The 15,493-nt window shown below is 36.6% G+C and overlaps 1 protein-coding gene across 1 annotated transcript in view; it reads right to left on the minus strand.

Moving 5' to 3' along the window:
• Positions 1–15,493, minus strand: part of kiaa0930 — a 38,443-nt gene that overhangs the window by 15,883 nt on the left and 7,067 nt on the right. Inside the window, exon 2 of the mRNA XM_030149056.1 lies at positions 1,868–2,016. Coding sequence (XP_030004916.1) covers positions 1,868–2,016 — 149 coding nt within the window. The remainder of the gene's footprint in view (positions 1–1,867; positions 2,017–15,493) is intronic.

The following is a 15,493-nucleotide window of genomic DNA, read 5'->3' on the forward strand; positions in this document are numbered from 1 at the left end:
TGGTTGCAGGTTAGTATTATTTACACTGACTAATATTATTTGTGTGTTTGGTCTCTGGCTCCAGTTTCTTGAGTTGATTAATGGCGTCTTGTGAGTGCATTGTGGGCTGTGCATATTATGTGTATGACATAATAATGAATCAAATCAATGAATCATGTACAATAGTAAACACTAATGGTATTAAACTCATTTCATTACAGAGAATCCACCTTTATAATTACTAGCATTCATTTTCTATTTGTGTATTTAATTTGGTTAAACATCAGCGGTATCTCTTGTTGATGCTATTGTCATTACTATTGTTGTCAGAAAGTATTATTAAAAATAATGAAATAGAAACAAAGGCTCTGAATAATGACACGGGGTGACATTACACACTAGTCCTCACAGGCATAGAGGAACACACACAGATACACACTCCAATCTATCTAATGCAGCGTTGTGTCTTGACGTGTCCAACTGCTGTCACTTTGTCTATATGGTGAGATGGAGATGATGGGACTCTTTAACTAACCTGGGCACAGAACAATGGTGGTAACCATGACAACCGGAGATGGAGGGATATAGGACGAAGCACAAAGGGGACAAAAGTGTTTGTTATAAAACGACATTATAAAAACAGGAGCAACTGGATTTAGGTTAAATAACATTTGCACACTTATTTTAGACTGCTACCAATTTTAGTGTGTAACTTGTTTTTATTTGTTTTGCCTCTATCTATATACATTTGTATCATTGTGTTTTTTTTGATAGACTTTAAACTAAAGACTTAAAAATCACATTTGTGAAACTCATGATTCATGGGTTTTTTTTCATAGTGGCTTTAACATATACTGGCCTATTAATTCTTCACATTCCATCTGTTTTTTATCATTTGTACTTCCTCCCCCAAATTTCTAATAAAGGAAAGTTTTGGGAGAAAAACCATTTGTTGAGTTAAAAAGTTGCATCTCAGACTGAATGTTTGACTTAGTATTAAAGACAAAGGACGGCACCCATTAATTACAAAGGGTGTGGTGAATATGAAAAATAACTCTACTGATCTTATTATCATGTGTTCATCAGTAATGTGTCGACCTTCTGCTTGGCTACGTTAGCCTGATTCATAAAGCTGCATATTTTACAAATAGACATCTGTGTTTGCTCATTCAACAGCCTCTATTGTTGCAGAGCGATGACGGACCTGAACAAAGGTCTACACAACATAGAAAAACCCACAGTGGCTGTGGGTCCTGTTTTTTCTCTCGTAATAAAGTTCTTCTTTTTCCCTTTACTTATTATTATTTACTGAAAGATGAAGCAGGTACCGGAGATATTTCACCTGTGACTGAATTTGCGTTTTAACTGTAAAACTACTGAACATATTGTGCACTTCATTAACAGTTCAAGTATAAATTATATATGGTTCATTTTAATAGTGTCATGCTCATTGTTAGATCATTTATCCTAAAGAATTATTGTTTTGATTACCATCTAAAATGTTGAAATATGTAACATGAGACTATTTAAATACTGATTTAGTTTAAGAGACTCAACTTTTTATCTTAACTGCACTAGTATAATCCACAAAATAATGACAACTAACTGATTAATTTGCATCTTTTTTGTTTTTTTAAATAATGAAAAAACTGAAAACTATGTTAATTACAAAATATAAAATTATTTTTTTATTACTTTATTAATATTTTTTAATTGTTAAGATTGCTTTTCCTTTTTCATTTTAAAGATTATGTAAAGACACATAAATGCACTTGTCCATTCATTTGTACTTTGCTTCTTTTCCATATTCTTCATCTTGACTCACTGTATGAAACTAACTAAACAGTATGGTCAAAATGTTCTACACTCAGAAGTGAAAGGTTATCACCTTTTTGCCTTCAGTGTTGTCTGCACTGACGTAGGAGAGTTTCCTGCGGACATAGAACAGCATGTCATCCTGTCGAGGAGCCCATTTCTCCATGAAGTAGGTGGAAAACATCCAGGTCCAAAAAACAATACGGTCATCTTTAAAACAGCCTGCAGGACAAAAAAAAAAAAAATCCACAAGGTAAATATACACCAGTGTCAGCTAACATGTAACAGTCAACGTTGTATGCATTTACTGTACATAAAACATACATTTATATGATGATAGGTTATTGTTACCAAGCTCCAAAAAGAATAATAGATTAGTGTCACATATTATAAATACATACATTCATGTCCTAAGTCATTTCATAATATAGCAAGATATTTTTATGCTGGGTTCTCTCTGGGTACTCCAGCTTCCTCTCACCAGCCAAAAGACATGCACTGATTAATGTTAATTGGTCAACCAAAAAAAACTGCCCATAGGGTGTGAATGTGAAAGTGATTGGTTGTTCGTATGTATATGTATATGTATATGTATATGTATATGTATGTGTATATGTATATGTATATGTATATGTATATGTATGTGTATGTGTATATGTATATGTATATATACAGTACAGGCCAAAAGTTTGGACACACCTTCTCATTCTTTGCATTTTCTTTATTTTCATGACTATTTACATTGTAGATTCTCACTGAAGGCATCAAAACTATGAATGAACACATGTGGAATTATGTACTTAACAAAAAAGTGTGAAATAACTGAAAACATATCTTATATTCTAGTTTCTTCAAAGTAGCCACCCTTAGCTCTGATGACTGTTTTGCACACTCTTGGCATTCTCTTGATGAGCTTCAAGAGGTAGTCACCTGAAATGGTTTCCTAACAGTCTTGAAGAAGTTCCCAGAGATGCTTAGCACTTGTTGGCCCCTTTGCCTTCACTCTGCGGTCCAGCTCACCCCAAACCATCTCGATTGGGTTCAGGTCCGGTGACTGTGGAGGCCAGGTCATCTGGCGCAGCACTCCATCACTCTCCTTCTTGGTCAAATATCCCTCACACAGCCTGGAGGTGTGTTTGGGGTCATTGTCCTGTTGAAACATAAATGATGGTCCAACTAAACGCAAACCGGATGGAATGGCATGTCACTTCAGGATGCTGTGGTAGCCATGCTGATTCAGGTTGCCTTCAATCTTGAATAAATCCCCAACAGCGTCACCAGCAAAGCACCCTCACACCATCACACCTCCCCCTCCATGCTTCACGGTGGGAACCAGGCATGTAGCATCTATCCGTTCACCTTTTCTGCGTCGCACAAAGACACAGCGGTTGGATCCAAAGATCTCAAATTTGGACTCATCAGACCAAAGCACAGATTTCCACTGGTCTAAGGTCCATACCTTGGGTTTCTTGGCCCAAATAAATCTCTTCTGTTTGTTGCCTCTCCTGAGCAGTGGTTTCCTAGCAGCTATTTGACCATGAAGGCCTGATTCACACAGTCTCCTCTTAACAGTTGTTGTAGAGATGTGTCTGCTGCTAGAGCTCTGTGTGGCATTCATCTGGTCTCTAATCTGAGCTGCTGTTAATTTGCGATTTCTGAGGCTGGTGACTCAGATGAACTTATCTTCAGCATCAGAGGTGACTCTTGGTCTTCCTTTCCTGGGGCGGTCCTCATGTGAGCCAGTTTCGTTGGAGCGCTTGATGGTTTTTTGCGACTGCACTTGGGGGACACATTCAAAGTTTTTGAAATTTTCTAGACTGACTGACCTTCATTTCTTAAAGTAATGATGGCCACTCGTTTGTCTTTACTTAGCTGATTGGTTCTCGCCATAATATGCATTCTAACAGTTGTCCAATAGGGCTGTCAGCTGTGCATCAACGTGACTTCTGCACAACACAACTGATGGTCCCAACCCCATCAATAAGGCAAGAAATTCCACTAAGTAACCCTGACAAGGCACAGCTATGAAGTGAAAACCATTTCAGGTGACTACCTCTTGATGCTCATCAAGAGAATGCCAAGGGTGTGCAAGGCAGTCATCAGAGCAAATGGTGGCTACTTTGAAGAAACTAGAATATAAGAGATGTTTTCAGTTATTTCACACTTTTTTGTTAAGTACATAATTCCACATGTGTTCATTCATAGTTTTGATGCCTTCAGTGAGAATCTACAATGTAAATAGTCATGAAAATAAAGAAAATGCGAAGAATGAGAAGGTGTGTCCAAACTTTTGGCCTGTACTGTATATGTCAGCACCCATGACCCAAGTGCGGATGCAGCGGGTTCAAAGGATGAATGATGAATGAATTTTTATGCTATACAAGAATTCACTTTCACATTATAGCATGTATATGATTTGTTATAACTTATAATGAGTTTAACTTCTCGTTACCAGGGAATTTTGAATATACTATTTTTGCTGTTAGAACAAGAAGCCTTAAATCCTAATGTGATAACATGAAAAAAAAATTCAGAGTAAGTTAAAATTTCTTTCATTGTAACATAAAAAAGCTAGTCTTTATAAGATGAAAATTTTCTGTGTCTTTAAAATGTCTTGTTCAAAAAACTAAACTTTTCACATTATAACATGATATAACATGATCTAAACTTCAGAAAATGTCACAATAGAAAATGAAGAGGAAAGTATTAAAATGATTTGACAGAAATCCTTCAGTTCAGCACCTGAAAACCCCACACCATAAATGAACTCCTCACCACTAATGGACCATCTCAGGTTTTGAAGCATCAGGGACTCCTATATTTAACAGATTACTTTCTGTGTTTAATGCCTAAAAACACCTCAGAGGAGCTGAGGTTTCCCCCATGAGCTTTATACCTACATGTGAAGTCGATGCAGTTCGATCCAGTCCTGCATTATGTGGTCCATACTGAATCACTGCAATTTATTATTCCATTACTCTCTGCTTGTTCAAATCAAAAGTCATTTCTCTTTATGGGCTTCAAACAGTTGGTAAATTATTCACGACAGCAGGATTATTAACCTCACTGAGTTTTATTTTGAAGAATGATCAAAAGTTTAAGAACATACAGACACACAGTCACAGGCAATCAATAATCAATACGGTCCTGCTGCTTAAATCAACACACATCTCTTTATGTGCTCTGACAGAGACGACCACCTGCACCACAGCACCTCGGGGTGCTCCGTTACCTTTCGACAAGCAGAGGCACCTGCCTGCCGCCCAGCAACTGTTGCCAGGCAACCAGACAAGGGATGGCATGGCATTAAGTTAAACTTCCTGTTCCAGCTGCAGCAGAACGAACAAGGTATAGCCTTCAGGATTTTTAGCAGATACAAACTCAAAGTCAGTAAATGATATGTCTATGATATAATTATTTTCAGTAGAGTATGGATTCCCACTCGGTTAATTAAGTTTTAAATATGTCACTACTGGTCCGTGTGTGTGATGATCATCTATGACTGACTTGATCATTAAACTTCACACACAGGGTTTTTCAGTCCTGATTCCCTCAAAATTTAAATTTGTTCAGTTTCTGTCAAATTCTAAACTTATACAAGCAAGCATGTTATTAAGTGTTGGACGTGAAAGGAAGTGACTCATTTAGTGTTCTCAGCAGTAAATATTTACTATTTCTATTTTTTTATTATGTCTTTTTACCTTAGTCTTTTTCTACTTTACTTTACTACGACTAGAAATTTTATTCTGTGAAATTCTTAATCTATTCATAAGTACGTTCTTGTTTTTAGTGACAAGGCTGAATAGATACTATACCAGATATTGATACTGATTACCTTAATTGATCCCCATAAGGAAATTAAATTTCTTAAATACCTAAGTACTTCAACTAAGTACCTCTTAAGTACCACAATATTATTGTTCGAAACAAAAAATTTCAACACATAAATATGGATATATTAATTATCACTGTTCTAATTTTTCTGGAAAAAAAAATTGAACCACCTTTGAAAAATAATCAAATCTCAAATTACGCAACAATTCATCATTTTACAATATAGACTATTGCCCATGAAGTTGGAATAAAATATTTTCCTCTCATGAAATGATACTGACAACAATTCAATTGTGACAATTCATTCTTGATAGATAAAGTGTAACTGAGACAGTTTGACTTTGTATGCAGTCATGTTTACCTTTCATTTTCACCTATCTTCCTCCTGTACTAAATATACGTTTTATAAAACATACCGTACATGTATTTCATTAGACTTATCTCTCCTTAGCCAAATGTTGATTACCTTCGTCAGCATTAGCTGCACTATGTCAGAGTTAATTATGAGTGTGAGTTTTCCTTGTTCACTGGCTCAGTGTCATTTGCTCTGTGGGAGGAAACACATGATACCTCGGAAGAACTAAAATCTCTGGAAATTAAATTAATCTTTCTTTAATGAAAACAGAGTGTACACACTGTGGTTAAAGTCTGTATGTAGGAGAAAATCATTATGCATTGGCATTTCATTTAATTTCACACGTAAATAGATTTAGGATAACTGAATACAGCGGCCTGACATTAATCCTGTTTGCTTTGATCGGTTCAGACTTTGATTTAATTGTCCAAACACCTGAGCTATAACTGAAGGTCAACTTGTTGAAATGCATTTTCAAAGAATTCATAAAAAATATTTATAGGTTTGACTAAAGCAACTTAAACTTGTCTGACAATGAATGGTTTTTCAGAATAAATAAGTTTTTCAGATACTGGTTTAATAATATTGATGCTGGGTCCAAAAACATGAGAGAATCACAGTATTCAACATTGTACAACATTTTGGTTTTCATCCATAAACTGAGTCTTGATATTCTTTACCTATAGGTTTACTGTCTTTTGGTGTTCCTAATGTGTGAGCAGACTGGAACATACAATAAAAAATACCCCCCTCCCTGTCTCAGTCACCTCCATCTATAACACACAACGACAACATGTACAAATGTCGCATACCCTTACTCCCTTAAAATGGTTTTATTCTAATTTAATAAGTAACACTTTGACAAAATATGTAAAAAAAAAAAAAAAAAAAAAAAAAAAAAAAATACAATACAATACAATACATGATTGCACAATAAAATTGGTGGGAGAGCTCCCAGGGGCGGACTTAAAAATACTAAATCTAATACAATAAATAAAATAGCAGCAAACGAAACTCCAGTGGACCTGTGTAAGTATAACAATGTGTTATTAGGCACACAGAAAAGCACACATCCACTCTCATTACACATTACACAGTCGACTGTCAGACTATCAGACTGTCCATGGGTCACCCACCTTTGAGAGTTTGCTCATGGATAGAAACAGTTTGTCATGTGCATGCAGTGGATATCATTCTTCTTCACTGCTGTTTTTTGGGGATTTTTTGCATTTCATCATGGATGGTCTACAATGGTTATCAAGCATGACACAAATAGCATCATGTAAATCATCACCTTCACAGTACAACTGGGTTGAGCTCATGAAGACATGAGTCAGTGGTGCTGCCAGTGGTGAGAACTCTGAGCCAATTAAATGCATGATGTTCTTTTGTAACTGCAGACGCCTGATGCACTGAAGCAGGTTACTCTTCAACAACACAACTCTGAACTCAGGCTGACAGCCAACCACAGCTTCAGTTGTAGAGAGGAAATGACCCCTGGCCTTCCTCCAGACAGACCTGGCATCAAGTTTAGTCCTTCCAGACAGAGGTGAGTCAGTGAACAAGGGTGGCTGGCAAACGGAGACACAGAAGCTTCCAGAAAGCTGCACCTGTCATTTAACATCCACTCTGAACGGCAACAACCCACAATGTAAAACCAGGAGGAACTCCTTCTCTAGTCCCACAAACAGTGTTTACTCATTATAACTTCTTCCAGTGTTGGAGTTTGTCTAGTAGTTCAAGTCAGAGTTAATGTCATCCAAAAGTGTTGGCAGTCTTGTATTAGCTCTGCATCGAACACAATCCCCCGGGCAGGTGTGTTTCTTCAGGTACACAGGCCTTGACAGTGTGACTGTATCACTCACATCTAAAAATAAATGTGTGTGCACTGCTAAATATATTCAGGAGCATCTGTGCAAATGCTTAAAAATGTTCAAAAGTGAGTCCAAGAAGCCTCAATTTGTCAAAAAAAAGTCTGACAATGATGATGTGGTTGAACTCTCAATCCTAAAGACCTGCAGCCACTTTTGTGATGACTTCCAAATATTTTTTTTTCCACATTGAACCTTTCCTAGTTGATTTATCATTATTTATTATTTTATCCTATACATTTTTCAGTCATATATTTTGCTACATTTAATTTATGTTAATAAAAGCGCAGAGTAAATTAAAAGGTTATTATATCAGAACAGAAAAACTGTCTTTTTCAACAAAATATATCATTAAATGAACATTAAGCATCTACAACTACTGTCATTTATCAAACATGGATTTTATTGGTCAGTCAATGTAAGAGAAGATGATGGCGTTTCCACGTTCACTACAGAGTCCAAATGGGTCATATCTGATGCCAATGAAAAGATGAAAAACTGCATTTTACATAGATTATTTCCATATACTGATAGGATTAGTGGCTGAAAAGTTATTTTACATTTTAGATCAGTAGATGCTTTTGTTGTCTGCCAGAGACTGTTTAGGTCTTTAAGGCTTAACAAGGACTCCCACAGATGCACTAAATAAATAACTGTAAATAATTCAATGACAGATCTGCTCTTTCTTTCACTAACTGGAACCTTAAATTATCAAAACACTGAGTGCAACTGAGGTGTATGTTTCTTTATTTCCTAAAGTACAAAACCCTTAACTACAACAGAAGTTGTCATTTCACTTTGTTGACTTTTGTTTTGTTTCTTTTTTTTTTGGTCTTGAAACGAATATAAATGTGAAAATCAGTGTTATGTTTGCTTATATCCTGCATATCGCTGAACGCTCTTGTAATTCCAGAGTCAAGCAGAGTACAGTTCTACAGCAGCCTCAGAGAAATTGATAAAAGTGCTGCTCTATTTATAGCTGCGTATCCCATTTTAAAAATACATCAACTGTGCTGTGAAGAACGACACACTATCACTCAACATCTGATGAAAGGGAGCTGAATCACCCAAAATCTATCTCTGCTGGCACTGGAGAGAAATTTCATGAGCCATGTTGAGGCTGTTTTATTTTTCATGACAGTTATATAATACTTGGTGGGAGCTCGCTGATGCTTCGTCAAAGCTCCAGTGACCTGGATGAAAGAATGAAAACCACGGTGTGTGGATGGACGGGTGGATGGAGCAACAGAAACCAACAGCTCTGACTCAGTGTCCATGGTCAAAGGTTTATAACTCACTTTAATTAACCAAAGTTATCCAAACACGTTCCATAAAATAACAATAGTATTACATAATATTGACCCTCAAAGACCTAAACAGCCTAATCCAGGTAAATAGTTTGTCATCTTTTCATGGTCATCAGATATTATTTGGACGTTCAGAAGCTCCGTAGTGAACAAGGAAACACCATCATCTTCTGCAACATTGATTCACCACCACAACCCATGTACTGTAGTTTGACTAACGACAGTGAATGTAGATGCTTTGTTTTATGTTCAGTTAATGACATATTTTACTGAAAATAATTACTTTTTCTTCAGTTTTCTTTGGTTTGATAGAATAGCCTTTGAATTTACTCTGAGCTTTTACGAACATGTACATTATCGATAACTTAAATGTAGAAGAATAACATGCAAAGGGTTGTATTATAATAAATGGTAATAAATCACTTAAGAAAGGCTAAATTCATTCATTCATTTTCTGAAACTGCTTTATCCTCACTAGGGTCACAGGGGTCGCTTGGAGCCTATCCCACCTACGTAGGGGTGAAGGCGGGCTGACATATAGACAAGCAATCACTCTCACATTCACACCCATGGGCAATTTAGAGTAACCAATTAACCTAGTGGATGTCTTTGGATGGTGGGAGGAGGCCGGAGTACCCGGAGAAAACCCACGCAGACACACGGAGAACATGCAAACTCCACACAGAAAGGTCCCACCCCCATTGACTGGTGTTGAAATTGAACCCAGGACCTTCTTCCTGTGAGGCACGAGTGCTAACCACTGCACCACCATGTCACCCAGAAAGGCTAGATGATTATAAAAATTCATTTGAAAGTCACCATAAAAATAATTTTAAGTCTTTAACCCTTTATAGGGCACTCATAGAATAATCTGAAATTAAAAACTTCAACCTTAGTGTGTTATTTGAGGATATAACAAGACTTTATTACATTTGTGAAGTGTTTTAATTCTTTTTATCGGGGCAGACATGGCTCAGATGGTGTGGCGGCCATGGCTCAGATGGTAGAGCGGGTCGTCCAATAACCAAAGGGTTGGTGGTTTGAATCCCGCTCTGTCCATGTGCTGTTGTGTCCTTAGGCAAGACACTTTACCCTCCTTGCCTCCAGTGCTGCTACTCACACTGGTGTGTGAATGTTTGGTGGTGGTCGGAGGGGGCTGTAGGCACAGATTGGCAGCCACGCTTCCGTCAGCCTTCCCCAGGGCAGCTGTGGCTACAAATGTAGTTTACCACCACCAGAGGGAGAATGTGAGAGCAAATGGATCCTCTGAACGCGCTTTGAGTATGTGTTCATAGAAAAGCACTATATAAATCTAATCCATTATTATTATTTTATTGTCATGTGGAAAATCAAGGTCAATGAAGTTACCATATTTGGTTTCTTAGCTGAAGTGGTAAAAAAAAAATAAATACAAGAAGTAAATATAAAAAATACAAGAAAAAAACACATGTAAGGTGAAAGGAACATGTATTTTAGAACATTAGACCAAAATAAATGCTGATCCAGACCCCTGTCCACATCCACATTCTCCCTTTGAACATCATTCCTTACATTAGTACCATTACTTCATGGTAATGAAAGCAGATACACTCACTGTTCATGCAGAGGTGGACCTTACAGACCCTGCAGACCACATTAGACCTGACCTTGTTGACTCACTGTCCTCACTGTAACTGTTGCTGTCACTGTCTTGTAATGTATGCAGAAATTACCAAAAATAGTTACTTGCCCGATAAACGGTTAAAAGTTTATAAACAGGTGACAAATTAAAGCACTAAACAAAAACAGTGTTCTGCCCCACAGTAGTCTACCACCTGCAATAGGTTTTAAAGATATCTAAACCTTCTAAAGACCTACAAGAATACAATGACCACATCGATGTCTTAAGTCCAGTTCGGGCTAATCAGGTACACCCATTTTATGATGTTACAGGATAAAGGTCTAGTGGTCTGGACTCACTTGTGTCCCTGTGACTCAGCTTGTCAAATCACCAGAGTTCAGGTTTCGATCCTATTGACTGTATCAGCTGTAGCTCACAAGTCACTAAGATACACAACATTATAATGGTTATGTTGTCTTGATAGTTGAGGTTTTCTCAACTGTCTCAACTGTGTTTTTTTAGAAGCGATACCAACTGCTCTTACTAGTAGAAATCCAACTGTAGTGAGTAAGTCACTATCAAGGCCACTGACCTCTTTAGTACTTTAAGACTCTACAAGTTACATCCTGCTAAAAAAAACAGTCTTATGAACTGGCACTTGGAGCAGAAGTACAGAGAGTCATGGCTATGGAAATGATAAACCATCTTGCCTAGTTTCATGGGTATAAACTATAAAGCTATAAATGACCTACAGAACCTAAAGAACCCCTGGCACGCTGGTGGGAAAAGATGCAGGTGTAGCCTTATAAATAAACACTGCCTCTGCTACAATGATTCCTGGAACCTCTTAGTGACCCCTAAGGCTTTGGAAGGATTTTTAAATAACCATAAAAACTTTCATCTGTCAAACAGGGACGTGCATAGTCGATTACTCCAAGCTGTATATATTTTTTAAAGAATCAACCAGGTTTTTATGTGGGGAGGGTGGAAAAGGAGCTAAATATGGAGCTATTCTGAGACCAAAAGTTTTGTACATGAATTGGAATCGGAAATATCAAATACTTAATGTGTGGCTGTTGAACCGCACAATTTGGCAAAATTTATCACTCTTATACCACAAATGGTGCTAAGTACTGTCTAAAACAACTTTTTAAATGTAAGTTTGTCATTGGCATCAGTTTTTACACTGCCAGTTATATGAATATGTTGTATATAAAGTGTTGAGTCTGAATTGTTTTAGTTCCTATGTTCCGTGAAGGCAACATGAAAGTGGAAGGCCCCTAGCCTTTTTATTATGCTGTCCCTCATGATTCCACACCCCTCTCAGTTGAGGCCATGTCCCCCATGCCACATCAGAACCAAAAGTTTTTTGGTTTTTTTTTGTTTTTTTTTTTTAAATACAAAAGATCTGAAACTGAAAAAAACATTTGAAATTGAAAAAAGATCTGAGTGAAAAAACAAGATTTGAAACTGTAAAAACTAAGGTCTGAATCTGAAAAGATAAAACAAGCAACTGAAAAAAAAATACATCCTCAAATATCAAAATATATACGCAAGTGAAAAATGAAAATAAATAATATATTCAAAAGAATTACTGAAGTGAATCAAAATTATGTTTTACCTGAAAAAAAAACTTTTCATACTTATTTTTAATGTGAATACATTGCTGTATTTTTCAAAATTCAAGATCAAAACTTGAATTTTCAGTTTCAAATTAAATTTTTTCAAGTACAAACCTTTGGCTCTAGAATAGCACCATTAATATACGTTTTATTTTGTAGAGATAGAAATAATGTTTGCAGAACTGTTTATGCCCAAGTGATGCATATGTTAAGTAAAGTACGAAGAAATGTTAAAAGAATTTTAAAAATTAAATATTTTGTTTTCTCCCTGTCCTTGGTTGGGTTAGGTCAGTCAGTTTTGTTTTTGTTTTTTTTTTTTATAATTGTGATTGTTTTGAGGTGGGAGGCACACGTTATTGATGAATGATGCACTTAAATGGGTTTGATTATTATTTTAAATGCTGCGCCCTATAGCAGAACTATGGTTATGGAGCTCACATAAGATGTATTTTTACTGGTGAAATGTATTATTTTTTTAGTTACTGAAATACCAAACTATTTATCTATTTATTTCACATAATAGGTCGGTAAACACTCATCAAATTCCAAAAGTTGACAAAGATAAACTGACTTCTTGCTAAAACTGCTACAACCTCTATTTTTAAAAAAATATAATGATTCTACATTTATATTATGATGTTATAACTGGATCCCAATTTAACTTAGGCATTGTCTTCTCCGTCTCCTCCCTCCTCTAGATGTACCTACTTTAGGATGATTTTAACTACATCAGATTAGTATAATATTTCTGTGCGAGTTGAGTTCTTTTATTGAATGACTCTTGGCGTGTTTGTGTAGTTTTTGAATGTGTTTTACAGATGAATTAAAAAAGAGGAGGCTGCCTCCTGCCTCCTACTGAAGGATGACCCTGATCCATGTGACGTCCCATGTGCCCTCTGTCGGCTGAATGAATGACTGTATTTGTCATGTGACGAGTCCTCAAGGCGCATGTCGTCTTAACAGTCTGTGACTCTTTGAAATGAAGCAGTGGAACCGATGACACGCAGCAGGTTGGCTGAAAGGATTTAGCTTGAAGATGTCACATGGCCCAGACTGGCCTTACAGCTGCTTTCTTCATTCTTCTACTGTCATAACTCCACTTTCTCATTTCTCTGCAGCTCGATGCTCAGTTCATTGTCGTGGTGTCATGCTTTTACTGCTGATTTCCAGATAAAGATAAAACCCCTTGAACAGATTTTAAGTTCATACAATGAGATTACACAATTACATAACAAAACAGAACAAGTCATTTTTAGATTTTATTCATTACTATTTATGAAGGCACAGTGTCCATTGTTTAATTGAGACAGCTTTTCTACTTTTTAAGACGTATTTTAGCCCTTAACAACCACTGGTGACCAAAAGCATCGACTGATTTAAACGGGTCATATTTTGCTAAACCTACTTTTATTAGTCTTTGGTTCATTTATTTGTGTATTTGAACCCTAGTAGTTCAAAAAGTTCGAATTTGAACCCTCCAGGTGCTGCAAAGCATTCTTTATATTCATTTTGGCAAAAATTGAGTGGATTTCTACAACCCATTTGAATTCCTGCTTAATTTGTTTTGTCTATAACTAGTTACATCACGACATTTGCACATATAAGGTCAAGCAGGTAACATCTAAAAACTATACCTTGTCTGAACAAAAGAAAAAAAAAGTATATTACTCCTTTAAAATGTTTAAAACTCTTTAAAAAACAACTAATCTTATCAATACATGTAAATAATTCAGGTAACATGCAGTTTTTTCAGCTATTCAACTGAATAGATTTGACCCATTTGGACGTTCAAGAGGCCTCCACGTTCGTGGAAACACTGTCATCTTCAACAACACTGATCACCAATAAAACCCATGTAGTTTGACAAATGACAGTGGTTGTAGATCCTTGTTTTATGTTGAGTTGATGATATAGTTTGCTGAAAAACTTTTCCTTCAGTTTTTTTTCTGTTTTGATAGAATAGTCTTTGAATTACTCTGAGAACTGCAGATAACAATATACAACAAGAAAAGCACTCGGAGAGGAGAAACCTCTGCCAAGACAGATCCCCCCCCCCCCCCCCCCCCCCCACACACACACACACACACACATTGATACTGTGCCAGTATCAACATTTCCTGAAAATGGACTCTGTGCACAGCTCCACTAGTTCCTGAACTTTAGGTGCGTCCTTTATTTCCTGTCTTTCATTATTGGACACACTGATTAATCCAGGTGTGCCTAATTAATCAGTAGTCACAACAAGAAGTAACATGCACACCTGGATTAATCAGAGTGTCCAATAATGAAAGACAGGAAATAAAGGACCCACCTGAAGTTCAGGAACTAGTGGAGCTGTGCATAGAGCCCATTTCATGAAAAGCCGTCCATAGCTTTTTGAGTTATCCTGCTAACAAACAAACAAACAAACAAACAAACAAACACTCAAACAAACACACAAAACAAAGTGATCACAATACCTTCTGGCGGAGGTAATAATTGCAGATAAAGCTGAGAAAAGTTTAGATGTAGAGAAAAAAATAATTTAGAAGTCAGCACAAAAACAGTGCTACGTCTTTTGATGTGAAACTTTCATGACGGCTTCTGCTTTTCACGTTCTGAAACTATTTAGTTCATGTTTTTTCTGGATGTGATTGTTTTAAGAGCCACAAACATCTTCATCAGTCTGGATGCTGGAGCTGCAACAATTATTTGATTAGTTGTCAAGTATTAACTTAATCACCAACTGTTGTACTGACTGATGTCGTGGTTTGATGAATTCAGTAAGAAAAGAACTAAATTACTGATTCCAGCCCTTTAAATCTGATTACTCTCTGATCTCTTTCCTCCAATATGACAGCCATTTCTGAAAAAAACAACAACAAATCACTTAATTGAAAAGACAAACCACAGATTAATTGACAATGTAAATAATCATTACTTGCCACAAAACTGGACATGATAAAGCAGCACATTCAGACACATATATTACAAAGTTCAACCTCAACTGTTAAGCAGTTTTTCCAGCAGGAAGGGCCTCAATAGCCAAGAACACAGCAGGACATCTCTGCATCTGCTTATTATCTGACACATGGTCAATTTAGCCTTCAGGTAAATATGCTTTCCTAAAC

The sequence above is a fragment of the Sphaeramia orbicularis genome, chromosome 12 (genome assembly GCF_902148855.1).
Source record: "Sphaeramia orbicularis chromosome 12, fSphaOr1.1, whole genome shotgun sequence".
Classification (NCBI taxonomy): Eukaryota; Metazoa; Chordata; class Actinopteri; order Kurtiformes; family Apogonidae; genus Sphaeramia; species Sphaeramia orbicularis.